This window comes from Dasypus novemcinctus, chromosome 21, assembly GCF_030445035.2.
Source record: "Dasypus novemcinctus isolate mDasNov1 chromosome 21, mDasNov1.1.hap2, whole genome shotgun sequence".
Classification (NCBI taxonomy): Eukaryota; Metazoa; Chordata; class Mammalia; order Cingulata; family Dasypodidae; genus Dasypus; species Dasypus novemcinctus.
This window is the reverse complement of record NC_080693.1, coordinates 4311806-4327534: the sequence shown is the minus strand read 5'-3', so window position 1 is coordinate 4327534 and position 15729 is coordinate 4311806. Positions and strand designations below refer to the sequence as shown.

General features: G+C 44.6%; 1 protein-coding gene and 1 long non-coding RNA gene across 2 annotated transcripts in view; one reads left to right on the top strand and one right to left on the bottom strand.

Annotated features, from left to right (window-relative positions):
- The window catches only part of LOC131274922 (uncharacterized), a 51864-nt gene that overhangs the window by 2094 nt on the left and 34041 nt on the right, over positions 1-15729 (bottom strand). The window contains exons 5-6 of the long non-coding RNA XR_009182213.2: positions 4725-4922; positions 3743-3949 (exon numbers count right to left, since the gene is read on the bottom strand). This is a non-coding gene — a long non-coding RNA (uncharacterized lncRNA). The remainder of the gene's footprint in view (positions 1-3742; positions 3950-4724; positions 4923-15729) is intronic.
- LOC101432023 (NUT family member 2G-like) lies at positions 5159-11304 on the top strand. Its single transcript, XM_058283264.2, has 6 exons — positions 5159-5826; positions 7447-7575; positions 8835-8974; positions 9452-9750; positions 10079-10195; positions 10531-11304. Exons 1-6 carry the CDS (start codon positions 5159-5161, stop codon positions 11302-11304), a joined length of 2127 nt encoding a protein of 708 aa, XP_058139247.2.

Here is a 15729-nt window from a genome sequence, read left to right as displayed (position 1 = left end):
CCCACAATCAGGTACAAAACATCTTTCATTCCTCAAAAACACTAACTGACCTGCTAACAACTCCACGAAACACACTTCCACCCGGAGGAATTCAGCTCCTGGATACAATCACAAAAGTAATTAAAGTCCCAGTTATGAACATAGTGGTATGTAGCCAGGTTTAACACTGTGAACCAACTCTGTCTAAAATAATTCTGTGTGTGTATACATATAAACATAGTGAATACATTTCAATCATTTAATAGCATACTGTATGTGCAGCACAAATTTTACAAATAGTTAGAAAATATACATTATCTTTTGTAAATTGCACTTGGTCAATTGATTCTCACAAACTTTTGTCCATTTTTGCCCAAATCTTATACCTATTATATATATCCTGTGCCTGAAAATCCATCACAATTGACACCAGACCTTGAAAAACGGTTTATTATTCCATGAAGCAAAGACTCTCATGTTCGTCATAAAATAATGCTTTCATCATGAACACTGGTTAATATTTCTACCTTAAAAAGTAATATAGTGAAATAACCAAGAGATGCTGGAATTGCCCTTACTTTTTAGTGTTCTCTCTTTCCTCAATAGAATGTATTTTATATACTGAAATATTTTCCCTCATTTTTTGTATTATCACAATGTAGCGGATACAGACTTAGGTCACATTATTAACACTTTAAAGTTAATTTAACTCTATACCATCTAGTTGAACAAATGCAGCCGGTCTGGTCTGCAGTGCTCCTCCCTCCTGCAGTACAGGTGCTCCCCCCACAGTGGAAGGGACAAGTGAGGGCAGGGCCACAGGCTCAGGGAGCAGCTCCTGATTCACAGGAGCACACACAGCGCTGAGCCCAGAGACACCACTAGGAAGCCATGGGTTGGTGCACTCTTCACCTTTACTTTTTACACAACTGACATAGAAAAGCAGGTGGAAGTGGTGGGACTAGGGTGATGGGACAACCCCTCCCCCTCAGACCCTGGGGTTCACAGTTATGGACTGGCCCTCCTCCCTGTGCGCATGTGTTTCCCTTCTGGAACCGGTTCCCAACTGACATCAGGGGCGGTTGGAGGACCAGAGAACACGTGACAGAGCCCCGCCCCCACAGCCACATGCACAAGCGCCAAGCTGCCAGGTCCTGCAGGGACCAGGTCCTGGGAGGGGCATGGAGGAGGGGCAGGAGGTGGAGACTCATAAGGCTCTGTCAGGGGTGTTCAGGCCATGCCTCCTCTGCAGGAAACCGAACAGCTTTCCCTGCCTCTGGGAGAAAGCATGTAGGAAAGGACCACTCACGATTTTGGACTGACAGATGTGGAGGACAGTCCCATGCACTGAGACAGGGTCCTCCGTGAAGTATTTTAGAAGAGGTCTAGCCTAGGACAGTGTCCTCAGATTGGAAGGATTGCTCATGCATGCCTTGGCTGCATTTGTTTTCTTCTGGTTCATGGCCTTTCAAAGAATATGCCCTTTATCCTATTCAGAGGCAGGGTTCCTTATAGAACAATCCTGGCAAAGTATTTGGGTTCTGGAAACTCCTTCAAAGCTATGCTTCCTCTGAACTCCATTGCTGGTTGTGTCCTAGGACTTTTCCCATATTAGGATATTTTTTTGTGAGCTTATTTAATATATACAGCCAATGTGGACCCAGTAAGATTTTGTTTGAAGGTGATGTTTCTGATAGCTTTCATCAGGACATTTGATCATCTGAGTCCAGAAACTAGTTCACGGCTATCTTGAGCCCTTAAACTTGAGGCAAAATTCTTAGCAGGCTTCTTAGCAATGAAGTAGAATAAAACTCCAGACTTTGTAATACTTGCTGTGACTGTTCTCTTATTCAGTGGAAATATAAAAATCGTGTGTTTGGGTGGAGCATAGATACAAATTCAGTTGTCTTTACTGTAGGTTCAGTGCTTTCTTTTTCTTTATGGGGTAACCATTAACAACGTAATGGGTTCCAGTTCTTATGTAACATTGCCAGATGAAATAGAGGACACCAAGTTAAACTTAAATCTCATAAAAACAATGTGTATTGTATGACATAAAAACATATATGTCATATACAATTTGAGACATACTTATGCTAGAATATAATTCATTGTTTACTGAATTTCACAATTTACTGTGGTTTATTTTTTATTTGCTAAAACTGGGAATATTATTCTTAGGGATATTTTAGAGGTTTTATTAATTGAAGAACTTCTCCTTGTAGCGTATGCCAAGGAAAGAAGAGTTGAAAACAAGCTACCAGCCAAAAGACAGTAATTGCAGTAAAACTGACACTAGATAACATATATATACCCTTGTATATACTGTTTACAATCAGAAATAAACATAAAATGTTTATAACGAATTTACAACGTGTTTGCTTTTAGTTGCATGATATTTTCCTGGAAAGATGCAAAAGGAGCAAAAACATAAGTGTCCTCTGGTGATGTGGACTGGGATGCCAGGGGAAGTGGGTGGGTGGAAGACTTCTCACTACATTTTCCATTGTGCAAAATTTGACTTTCACACCATGCAATGTTTACCTGTTAAAAACAATCAAAATCATTGAAATATTGTAAATTTTAAATACTTAACAACCGATTAATGAGAAAAAAGCATCGATTTCTCCTGTCAGCCTACAAACGTGGAGTTCTTTCATGTGGAGGGGCTTTCCAGCACAAACCAATGTTTTTTTATAAATAATTTAAGTATAGACCTAGGAAGAAGTCTTTGTGCTATGAATTAGGAAGAATCAATAAATTGCACTAACAGAGTCCATCATAATTGTGCTGTCCCATTATACTTTGAAGGGACCACCTGCAATTTCCCCTGTCAGAGTCCTGGATGACGTTCTACCCTCCCCCACTTCAAGCCCACCTGCCCTTTGCCCCTCCCCCCTGTAGAATGTCTGAGTGCTTCGTTCTAGTCCTGTTGAGATTCAAACTTCCCCACCCTTTCCGTGGATTCCTGAGAATCTGTTGGCAGCGGTTCACTCTCAGGGCGTAGAATTGAATCTCTGCTAGAGGTTCTCAGATAGCAGTGGTCAGTGTCCAAGTGTACCGAGGTGACTTCAAAAGGTAAGCACTTAGGATAAGGTGCTGTGTTATCAGGGTCCCTGATATCCCTCAAATCCATAGAAATTCAAATTTGACCCATCTTCTTGGAACAAGATTTGAGAAGAATCTAGAGGAAGGAGAAATCACTGGACTCCACCAAGAACCTCTCACCTGGGAGTTGGTGGGGTAGGTTGGAAAGCCAAGACTTAGAGTTGAGGAAGGGATCTCCTTAGAGGTAGATCTAGATATGTGAGAGGGCTACAATAGGTATGAGAAAGTTTGGATGCAGGAAGAGTTTCTCTCTAGAAAAAAGCCACATAACAAGTGTATTAAATGGTAGCGTGTTTACGTGGTGTGGTAGTGTAGAGAGGCTTGTCTCCACCCTTTGTCATTACTTCAGGCACCTGGGAATTTATGATTTTCTGGGAAGAATATGACCTGGAGGAAATGACATCCTGTGGGGACAGTTAGAAGCAATGGTCTAACGCAAAAAAACTTTTCGGTAGAGTTCATCGTGGCCAAGTCAGCAGTGAAATATCCTGTCTGTGAGGCCGCCTGGAAGTTACTCTAACTGTCCCAGCCCAGAGCCTCTAAGCTCCTACCAGCCCAGAGGCCTTTTGCTTTCACTCCTGGCAAATGTGTTCTCTGACTCAATGTTTCCAGGGCACTTGTGGTAACTTCAGCTAGTTTTAGAGATTGGGTTTACCTGGATTTTATGACGTTTCCTTAAACTGTGTAAACTCAGATGTTCAACCAATTCATCTTCTCTAATTCCCCATGGTGAACCCTCGGCTCTTCATTTTAAAGTTGAGGTGAAGATGTTGCTCATAGTCCATGAATACTTCATGGTCATGGAATAGATAATGACTGCTATTTGTTTTCAGTAAAACACTCAATGAAGGGTGGTTTCTTTCTGAAGAGGGGAAGGAGAAGAGATACAATTAGGTCTATTTTACTCTATCACTAATAGTACTAGAAGTAATAGTATTGGTAACGGTCTGAAGAGGCGATGCAGAACGTAATCTTAAGAATTTACCACCTTCATAACGCCCTTGTGCTGCCTAGAACTTACCCAAAAGAACATCCCTTATCTGCTTGTGAGCATGCTGAGGGGCATTTTTTCCAAAGCATTCCTTGACACCAGCTCTTTGGTCAAGAGGCTGACCGAATGCCTTCACCAAATATTGAGTCTGGCTGAATTTCTGGTAGCGATTTCCTCAGAGAAGGGCTGTCCTGATAGCACGTGCTTCTTTCTCCTTAGCACTCAGAGGTCTGGGAGCCTCACTGAATGGGAGCAAGTTCTCTTATGGGAAAACCCTGATCTGGAGTTCTAGAACCTAAAATCACTAGAGGGACAGGTGCTATTCTGAATTTCCTCCACCTATGTGCCTGCTCACTTTTTGAAATTCATAGCTCCGATTCTCGTGACGTATGCATGGCCATTCCAACAGAACGGCATGCCTGTTCCAGCACCACAAAGGAGAAACACGTCTCTCAGTGAGAAGGTGATGTATTGCAAATGCACAAGCAAGGAACTGGGAGAATCTTCCCAAAACCAGATCAAAGCGATAATGGGAACTTGAATTTGTATAGGGAAAAAACCGGGGGAGAGGTGGAAAGAAAAGCAAGTCAAAAACAAGAAGCAAGTGATGACTTTAGGACTTCCAGGGGTCTTGTGAGGAGGGTACCTGCAATTTCCCAGTCCTGTGTTGCCTCAAGCACGTTAAACTAAAAACTGTTGTTCCAGTTTCAGTGATTTATCAGTGACAGTTTAGATTCAGATATCAGTGCTTCTGATGTTCTCTGGTTTTGCCTTCAGTCTATATTTTATTCTTCTTATTCCCGTATGCAGAACTGGGAAGGTCTGGTTGATGTCCTTTTGGGAGCTAAGAACAAAGAGTAACTATTAAGATTGGATTAAGAGAAAACTATCTTAGTTATGTCTGGTTAGTTCCAGAGCTGCATAGGCGAAGAAATTTTTAATAAGCACTTTTCCAGCTCTCAATTTCCTAAGGAGTAAAGGACAGCTCCTGAGAGCCTCAAGAGTGTTGCCATTGTGGCCTCTAAATCCACCCATTTCCTTGTCTCTACAGCCTCTCCAGTGCTGGGACCGGACAAGACCATGAACTCTGGAGTCTCCCTGTATCCTGGCACTGCCCTGCCAATCCCTTCACCCATTCCTGGCCCACCACCCCCACCTCCCTGGGGGCAGCACCTACCCCCATCTTTCCTTCCTGGCAGCTCTCTGCAGCCGCCTGCTTTCCCCAGGCCACAGTTGGTGACAGGAAAGGGAGGCCTTGTCCCCAGTGGGACTGGAGCTGAGAAGATCATTATTCAAATCAGAAAACTAGGGGGACCAGCAGAGACCCCTCCTACTCACCCCTTTGTCCTTCCTCAGATGCCCCACACTTCAAGTGACCCAAGGATCCTCTGTGGGGGTGCTCAGCATGCCCCTCCTGGGACCTTGAGGGCCTCTACTCTGGAGCCCTTGATCCCAGCCTCAGCTGTGGGGTGCATCCAGTCTGCTGAGGGAGGCTGGACCCCAGGCCTTCCTCCTCAAGCTCCACCACCAGCTGCCCAGTTGGCCCCCAGGATCCCTCCAGGGAATGCTTTCTTCAGGCCACAGGGGGCCTCCATGGAGAGAAGTCCTCCCCCCACCCAGTTCAAGGATGACTCCTGGAACCCCAAGAGTGTTTACCAGAACTTCCGATGTTGGCAGTGCTTCAAGTCCCTGGCCCGGAGGCACATTCCCCTAAGTCCTGATGCTGAAGCTCTTTCCTGCTTTCTCATGTGAGTGGCCTCCTCTTGGAGACACATTTGACTGTTTTGCACCATTCGGATATAGAGGACCAGGGATGGATACCCCAGGTTAATGTCTCCAGAGTTTCTTGACAGTAGGTCATGATGAGAGAAGATCTATCCCTGGTTTATGACTGATTTTCAGGTGTCTTATCTCAAGTGATACCTCCCTCTGTTGGGGGTCCAGCCATTCTCTACTTTGGTATCATTATCCTAGTAACCATTGACATAAAAACTAACAATCAGAGAGTTGTCCTGTGATCGAGTGAGGAGCCATGATTTGAATTGAGGTGTGACTACAAACACCACACTCTTCCCCTTGCACTCTACCTTCCAGCACAAGATTTGAGCATGTGTTGTCCAGAGAAAGCAAAATCCACAGAGATCAGGCAAATAACTCTAGTTTTGCCCCCCCACACATTGTTCTGGAGATTTCCAGTTAGAACTGGGAGGTGGCAAAAACTGTAGAGTTGTGAAGCACTTGGCTCCAACTCGATTTGTAATCCTGGAGAGATTACCTCACTTGGTAACCTTACCCGTAAGGGTTTATTCCATTTATTTCAGAGTATTGCTGAGACGGTTACATGAGCTAATAGACAAAGTACTTCATAGACACAACTTCTCATGCTTTCCTACATTACATGATAACTAGTCTTTTTCCTTATTATTATAATTCTTAGTTTTTTAAATTGTTATATTATCATTGTAAGATTTTGAAAGGACAAGAAGAGCAAAAGAGCTCACAAAAGGCAAAACTACCCTAACTAAAGAGTGTGAATGAATGATTAGCAATGTGGCCCAAGACCATGGGCTGTTGTGACTGTGAGACAGAAACCGTGATGACATTATTTTCCTCTTTTCACACCCTGAACTGCCAGCTGTCTCTGCTCTGCACTGCCCCCAGTAAAATTATGTCAACGGCAATAGAGCCTATATCAAATAACAGGACTTATTTTTTATTTACACAATGCTTTTCAATTTTTGAACTCCCAAAAATATCTCCTGCCCCAGGAAAGAAATTCAAGGAAGTCCCCCAAATTTCCAGCTTAAGAGTCTTAATGATTCTCCCACATTCTTGAGCACTCTTGGAGCAAACTCTCCAATGCAGGCAGCAGCATGACCTTCTGTAATTTGAGGCAGCCCATGGCTGTCCATGGGCATGGGCTTTAACAACCCTTGGCTTTGCATATTAACTCCTCTTCGTATTCTGATGCTCTGTTTTCCGAAGCACTAATCACCTAATAGTCACCTGGGAAGTTGTTTACTTAGCTTTTGACCCCTGGGAATAGGCCCGGAATCTCCTTTTAACGTGTTCTCCCAGTGCATTCACTACACAGTGCCATTGAAGCTACAAAGGGAAGTCAGAGATTCCAAAACAATCATTTCACTGAGCTGGACTTTCAGAAATGAATCCTTGTATTGATATTCAATATTCAGTCAGGGATCGTAAAAGGCAGATGCACTTAAAATCACAGGGTACACATAGAAAGGAGATCATGAAGGGACAAATGGTGGATAGATGTGATGGGTTTCAGGTGATGCTGGCTGGGTAGTATCAGGAAGGGGTGGGAGAAGGTGCATGTAGAATATTACTGACACGGGGAATTTTAGCCCAGTGCTTCGGTCACTGGCCCGTCGGAAGCCTACCATGAGCCTGGATGAGGGACTGCAGAGAGCCGTGCAGGAGTGGCAGCACACAAGCAACTTTGATCGGATGATCTACTACGAGATGGCAGCAAAGTGAGTCCAAGGATCCTTGTTAAATTGCGAGGTTTTGTGGCTGGGTGTGATTGGGGAGGACGAAGCCAGGCAGGGGTCTTGCTTTGTTGCTGGTCAATAGAAGGGATACTTAGAGAGGGGGTGTCAACTAGGTCACTATTCCCTGGATACTGACGGACCAACTCCTCTGTGCCGTCACTTTCACCTTTAGTACTGGGCAGGTTTTCACCTTTCTTTCATAGGATGCTCAACCCTTCTCTGATATTGGGTCTGCAGATGTCATGAAATTGAAGGTCTTAGGATGGGGTTGAGGGTAATTCCCACAGATCCTCTAGGATTGTAGGCTGTAGCCTCTAGGTTGTAGGTACTTTGCAGCGGTGACATGCTTGATAAGGCATGTTTCTGCCTGTCTGGGTGTCTGGGCAGCAGGAGCCTATTGGCACAGGACTTTGGGCCCACCTCTCCTCATGAGATAATGTCCAAGTGGTTCTCTGTCATTCCAGATGAGTTAGAGGTGGAGGAGGTTGGTTAGGGGAAGCCAGGATCTCAGATATCCTGTGAACAAGTTGTTCAACTGCATGTTAAACTCTTGGCTAAAACACAAAGCAATGACAAAAAATAAAATAAAAAGGACAGCATTGGAAATTGAATCCCTTCCATAATGTTTCCTTCTACTTTCTTTCCAAGCATTTCTGCACCCCATGTCTTCATTTGGTTTACTGCTCCAAGGCTCTAGGATTCTTAGATCTGGGCACTGATCCCTCCTTTATTTATAATATTAACATCCCAGATCCCAGCATGCAATCACTGTCAGCTCATCTGTCTAGTTTTTGCTATGACATCCTTGACTTGGGGATGATGGCCACCTTTGTCATCCTGTCATGGAACACACTGACTAATTTAATTCAAGAACCTACATCAAGATTGTTGAAGCCCACTAGATCCTAGTTAAGACAGTGTATAGTCTAGCAATTACAACCTGTACACTCAACTTTCAAAATCTGCCCAGGACCAAATTGATTCATTTCTTTCACATTCCCCTTAAGTGATGATGAGTTTTGCTGTAGGTGAACGGGTGATGTGGGGACCTCATGAAGTACCCCCAAACTGTGGTTGTACTGCCAGGAGCAAAACCCCTCTTGGAAAAGCACTTATCCAAGACCTTGATATCCCTCCCAAGACACTTACTTTCCCCTATTGTTGGTGCTGATCTCCTTTTGTAGGCAATCAGTGGGCCAGGCTATGCTGTCAACACTGCTTGTGCCTTCCTCCCATGCTAGGTTCAAGGAGTTTGAAATTGAAGAAGACAGGCAGATTCAGATGTTGGAGGAGAAGAATGGTTTCCAGTGCCCTCCACCTCCAGCCCCTCCAAATCTTCATGCACAGGTGCCCCCAGGCACTATGGAAGGCCAGAAGCCAGGTATGGCTCGTCACATTCCAACAGAAGACTAGGTGCAAAGGGGACTGAGAGAAGGCAATAGGACTCATGAGCTGCATTCCTTTCAAGATTTGCCTTCTGTGTTTCCAAAGGAGAAACCCATCGAGAACCTAGTTTCTCAGTTACCCTTTGTTGGGCTAGGTCAATTTTGTCAGCTGTCATAACTGCACTCTCATCTTGACTGTCAAAAGGGACACATTTATATAATATTCCTGATGATTAGGGGGTGGAGGAAGGGATAGCTTTCAGGATCACAAGTTCCTCTTTTTCTTGAACAGAAACTTTATCTAAGGTCATTCATCTTTTAAACTTTATCCTATAAATGTTCATGTAGTTTCAGATTAGCCTGAACCAAGTGGAAGCATTTTCTATACCTAAAATATTACTCTCACCAAGATATGGTTGGAAAATAAAAGCTGGAGATTCATTCCACTCTTACTTCTTGACCTCTGCCCCTACCTTTAGTGTCCAATCCAAAAAAGTCAGGGCCCAAGGCCAAAGTTTCCAGGCAGAGGCAACGCAGACAGCAGTGGGCTCTGAAGACAAAGGCCCCCAAGGAGATCCCACCTGAAGCCGTAAAAGAGTACATTGACCTCATGGATGGGCTGGTGGGGCCTTTGCACTCAGCCTCTGAGGGGGTAGATGGAAAATCGGAAGAGGAAGGACATGGACAGCAGGAATGTGATGAAATCTATGCAGACCCGGATCTCCTCAACTACATCCACCAGCTGTGTGCAGAGGAAGACTTCATCACCAAGGTGGGTGGATTTTAGGTGAGGTGTCTAGCAGAGTCCTTAGATTTAGCACTGTCACATGTTCAGGTCTGTGCTTCTTTCCCAGTCTGTTCAAACTTGGGTCTATGCCTTATCTCCTGAGCAGTGTGGAGTGGGTACAGGTATGTGTATTTGAGTCTTTGTGTGTGTGTGCATGTGTTAGTGTGTATATGTGTAGCTGTTGGAGGTCATCATCCCAAACATCCACAGATTGCAGATTGGGGTGCCGTGTCAATGCTTTCCCTCCTGCTTCCAAAACTGACAGGTGGCTCTTTCTCTAGGGTGCTCAATCCCCTTTTATTACTGTTCCCAGGTGGAGGCTGTCATTCACCCTCGATTCCTAGCAGAATTGCTTTCCCCAGGAGCACATGTAGACTTCTTGTCCCTAACAGAGGAGCTGCAGCAAGAGGAAGGACTCACGCCCACTCAGGTTAGCCAAGAGTGGTAGGGCCTCACAACATGTAATCCACATGACCTTGTCAAACCTGCTTTGTCTTGGGTGGCATGGCTCCTGGAGAAAAATAGCGGAAGGTGTGGGGGCAAATGGAGAACCAGTAGGGAGGAAATTATGGAGAGGTATGGGGTAGGTGTGGGTAGGACTGCAAGTTTGGGAATTGTGCATAGGAAGATGGGCAGAATAAGCTATAATATATGTATTCAAAACCTACCTGCCTTCTGGCCAAGTGCAGTCATCTTTGCCACACATTCAGTCACCTCATGTGAGAAACATCTGCAGTCATTAATTGTCTATTTCCTTGACCACAGCTGGTTGAGAAGCGTCTGCTGCCCTTGAAAGATGTAGAGGGTATGGAAGCACTTCCAAATTATGATACACCTGAACTGGACACAGTTCCTTCCACATGCAAGTCTAGCAATGGTGCAGAGAGTAAAGCTGAGCATGGCCAACTTCTAGGGATTCAAGTCAGTACTGGTGCCCTACACTGGGATGACAGAGCAGACAACAGCCTGGACCTCCATAAAGACATTGCTGTCTCTCCAAGGAGTCAAGACGATCCACAAATCATAAAGAAACAAATGTCTGACCATCACCAACACCAAAGACACTCTTCCCTTAGATTCGGAAGCAGAGATGAGGTGCCTCTGCAAGAAACCTTTCCTATAAGTACCAAATCCAAGCCCACAGATGGGTCCAATGAAGAGGAGGATGAGGAGCTCCCCAGCCTTGCATTCTTCTTGAAACTGCCACATCAGCTGCTGCCATGGGGACTTGTCAAGAGTCCCCTCGCTCACTCAGGCCATCACACCTCTGGAATCAAGAGAGCACGTGGAGAATCCCTGTCTGTATCTTCTCTGAAAAGAGGTCACAGTCAAACTCCTCATCCTGATGCCAAGTCTCCAAACATGGCTTTAGTTGAAGGTCCATCTTCTGCTGGAAGAAAATCCCACCTCATAGCTGACTTTGGGGCTCCTGGCAGGCAAATGTTGGTGCTGGGTGCAAGCCAATCCTCTCAGTCTCGAAAAAGAAGGTGTGACCAATGTCTGGATCCTAGAAAGAAGAAGCCCCGCTGTGGAGTGTAGGGAGCAGTGGGACCAAACTCTCCTCATAAAAGACCTGCCATTGTGAACCCCCACAGTAGATTTCCTCTTGCTTTAACCAAATGACTCTACATGCAGCTTCCTGGTCCTACTGTTACTCCTTGGAAGTTCTAGAGACTGTGGGAAGGACAGTGAGGGCCTTCAAAGGCTTTCCAATATGAATATGATACCCTTGATAGGGGAGGAGGAATGGTAGTTTTGGGCGTTTTATTGAAAATGTATATAAAGTTAGTTTTGATTTAAAATGCTCTCCATTCTGCAATATTGTGTTTGTCCAACACTGCTACTTCAGGGATGGTGGGATGTTGAAGGTGGAGGGATACGGATGGCTGCAGTCTCGGTGGATCCACAGGTGACTGACCTAGTTCTGTCCTCCTGCTTCAGTCTATATTCTTTCAGCCTGCTCCTGGGAAAAGAGAAATGTCACGGTCTTCCTGTTTAGTGACAAGTCCCCATTAGTCTCTTTCCTTATGCCTTCTCACAAGGCCTGGCTCCATTGTGGGTGGCCATCATTGGATGGCCACCAGGATATTATCTGTATCTCCTAATACTTTCCTCATGGAAAGTTGCTCTTCTACATTTTTGGTTTCTGGAATATCAGCTAATTTTCTATAACTGATATGTGAGTGAACACCTTCCCCGAGTGTTCCTGTGCTTTCCTTACCTAAGGATGTAGACATTGGCGCTTCCATGGTCCTCAGCACGTGCAGGCCATGTGTTGTGTGGTTGGTTTGAGTAGACACCCCCGAGCCTGCTTCCTAGGGGCATGAATCTGCATATTTCTGCCTCTATAGAAGAGATAGCACATTAAGACTCAGGATTACTAAATGTATAATTAGAGTTGGCCTATTTCTTAATGCTAATAAGGACAGAAAAAGGATGTGGACCAAAAGAAGATTCACAAGTCCATCAAAATATATGTGCATGCAATGCGATATAGGGACAGAGGATATGAAGTCGCTTTGTGTATTTCGGTGCAGGAATGAGTCTTGTCCAAGTAGCTGAGGAGGGATTCACTTTGTGGCCAAGGGGGCTGACCTCAGGAACCTTTGGGCTCTTCCAATGATCGCTCCACAAGCACTGCTCCCTCTCCTCCCTAAATAATGACTGAAATTTTTTTATGGAACACAGGTAGAAAATTACACTCATGTCTAAAATTGTTTCTTTCCAAAAAAAGTCAAACCAACTTCATTGTAAAAAAAACAGAGAAAAATAAATGGTTTGATTTGTTTAGCATGCCGTGGGCTGCCCGGCATGTGCAAGGGATATTTAAGCTGGGAGGAAGGTGGAGAAGGGCTGAGGCCCTCAATCAAGCCCGTACCTGGGCTCTTCTCCAGGCCCATGGTTAGAGCCGTTAGACAGCCTGGGGATGTGGGATTTAGTGACTAGTATTTGATTCTGGGTGGTGTGGAGAGTTTAGCTGAGCACTGGTTGGACATCTTCTGGATCTGAATTAAGAGGTAAGTGTCCTATGAGGATACAATCAAGAAAAAAACCCGAGATCAAGGAGATACAGTGCACACCCTCTTTGTATTGAAAAAAAAATTTTGGTACCCTCCAACCTCTAATTAACCTCTTAAATTGAGGTGTCCATGGTCCAGTCTCTCGACTTATCCTGTCAGCCCTAACAGACATTGAGATTCCCTGACATGCACCCTTGTTCTTGGCCAATGCTGCTTTCTCTAAGTTCTAAGTTCTGATTCCTTCTGCATTGACTTTGTGGTTTCAGGCAATCCATGACTCCCAGAGTGTGTCCTCTGCAACACTTCAGCACACACAGCTGGGGTTGCATTGCAGGGTGCTGTCCCTTCACATAGGCCAAATGGCAATAAGGCTGCCCTTTCACCAAGGTTTCTTGACACCCATGCTTGCTGCTGGCAAAGAGCTTGGGATAGAAAGTCACATATCAGGACCCTCTCCTCTTGTCATCTTCACATATTACCCACAATTCTGTCCACAATTTCTCCTTCACCTCTACTTCTTGTTCCAAAGTGAGCAGCATCCAGGGGCTGTCTGCCCTCTACTATCCTTTCTGTAATGGAATTTTGTACTTGGCCATGCTTTCCACAGCTGATGTCCTCTCTCTGTTCCAAGCTGGATCTCACCAAAGTGATGTGGGACTCATAGGCTGTATGTCACAGAGGCAGTATGACAAGAGTTGGGCACCAAGTAACAAATGTCTAGAAGATTCCTAAGCACCATGTCATGCAGGCTTCACTTGGGTAGAGCATCCTCATCATGTGTTCCCATACTGCTTCTTCCTGGTGTTGAAATCAGTGACCACACCAGTCATTAATTGATAATATATTGAGGGAACAAAAGAGCCCATGCTCCACCATTCACTGCTGTAAGACTTTGGGAAAGTCGCCAAGTCCTTTCCATTCCAAGTTCTTTATTGGAAAATGGATGTAACATAGTTCAGCTCAGGATGTTTGAAATAGTAAATGAATCCTGCTTGTAAGAAAGTAGTTCAACTCTCCTGTGGTCTCTCTTCTCAGTCAGGGATGGAATTCATCATCACATTTAGTCCAGGGCTTTTTGGCTTTGCTCTCATGTTTTCACATACCTGGGTGTCATCTCCAACTCCCATCCTTGTTTTGGTTGAAGAGTTGACAGCAGGTGGGAGATTCTGTTATTGTCCAAACACTGTTCCGTGCCCAATCCCGAAAATATGTCCGTGAGCCTGCAGAGTGAGAACTGCCTGGAGGGCCATTCTGCCTGAACTTCCTCATTGACCACCATCTGACAACCATGTGCCAAAGCCCACCAGAAGAGTTGGCACATACTAGGCATTCATTCCACTGAATTGTTACTTCTTCCCCTGGTTTCTATCTCTTCTTTGGGAACATACGGAAAGGCAGAGTTTGTGACTTGAAGTGTTGAATATTCTCCCAAGATGGTCATGAATGGAGGGAGCCTTTGGAGGAGAAGTCCAATTTGCTGCCCTCATGTCTGCTTGATGTTCAGAAATTCACACACACCCCAAACACACATCTTCACACACACACATTCCACTGTCCACAGCCACCTTACTATATACTACCAATGTCCTCCCCAGGGTTTATATTTCATAGTAAACAACTCTTGCAATTGTTTACTCCAGAATTGTATGAAAATATACAGGTATAAAACTCAATTTTTTTTTCACTCTGGATAAATCCTGAAAGGAACATCCAAACTATTGCATACATGAATAGTGTGCTCCTTTTTATTTTTAAGAATCCAATTACATATGTTGAAAGATTAGGTACCAGCCATGGTTCCATGATGGTTTACATTATGGTTTACATTTTAGGCTATAAACTTTTATAAATTTTTGGTGATAACTAACATGACCTGTATCCATCACTTCAGGATCATGCAGAACACTTCCCTTGCCCCCCAGTGATCCCCTCTCCAAATTATTGTATTCCTCTCTCCCCCTGCCCTCAGGGCCCACACTGACACCCAAGCTTCACTTCTTGAAGGACAAGATTTGTAGATACTTGCAAGAATGCTGAGGGCTTGACACACTAGTCTGTCCCCCACTGGGAGCCACCTATGCTCTTGAGAGACAGCCTCCCCTCTGTGGGAGAATATCAGCCCTCCCCAGGATGGGGTTATAACACCTTCCCACTCAGTGTATGGGTCAACACTCACTCATAAAACACACTATGACATGATGAGCACTTACAAACTCCCTAGAAGCCTGAACCAGGTGCACCCTGTGCCAGAAGATGCACCAAACACCTTAACCAGTAACCCTTCCTTATTATATTTTCTAAAGAGGTTTCTCATGATTACAGTTTCAACCACTACCTGACAATCTCTTCTGTTCTCCTGCTCCGCCTAACACTTCCCCCAATTTCTTGGACCATCTCACCCATCCTCACCTCAAGCATGCAAAGCCAAACCCAGTAGTATCCCTATGCCCCTGTTGTATGCCTTCACGTACTACTTACCTCTAATTTATCATAGGTTCCCCCAAGTGGGTGTCAGCTCACAACCTTTCACTCACCAACTATTTCCTGTAAGCCTATCTTCCAGTCCCTAACTCTCTGAGACAGTTTGATTTGCTTAACTCATAACAGAGAGGTATTCTACTATATTCTACTACAGAATTATTGTGACTCTAGCAATGGAAATTATAGCATTGATATAATTGATATAATTGATATATCAGTGGCCACGGGAGTTGCTGAAGGCAGGGAGAGGGAAAAAGAGGTGTGATATTGGGGCATTTTGGGGACTTGGAGTTGTCCTTGATGATTTTGCAGGGACAGATGCAGGAAATTATATATCCTGTCAAAACCCAGTGAATGGACTGGGAGAGAGTGTAAACTACAACATAAACTATAATCCATGCTGTGTAGCTGTGCTCCAAAATATACTCACCAACTGCAATGAGTGTAACACATTAAAGAAAGA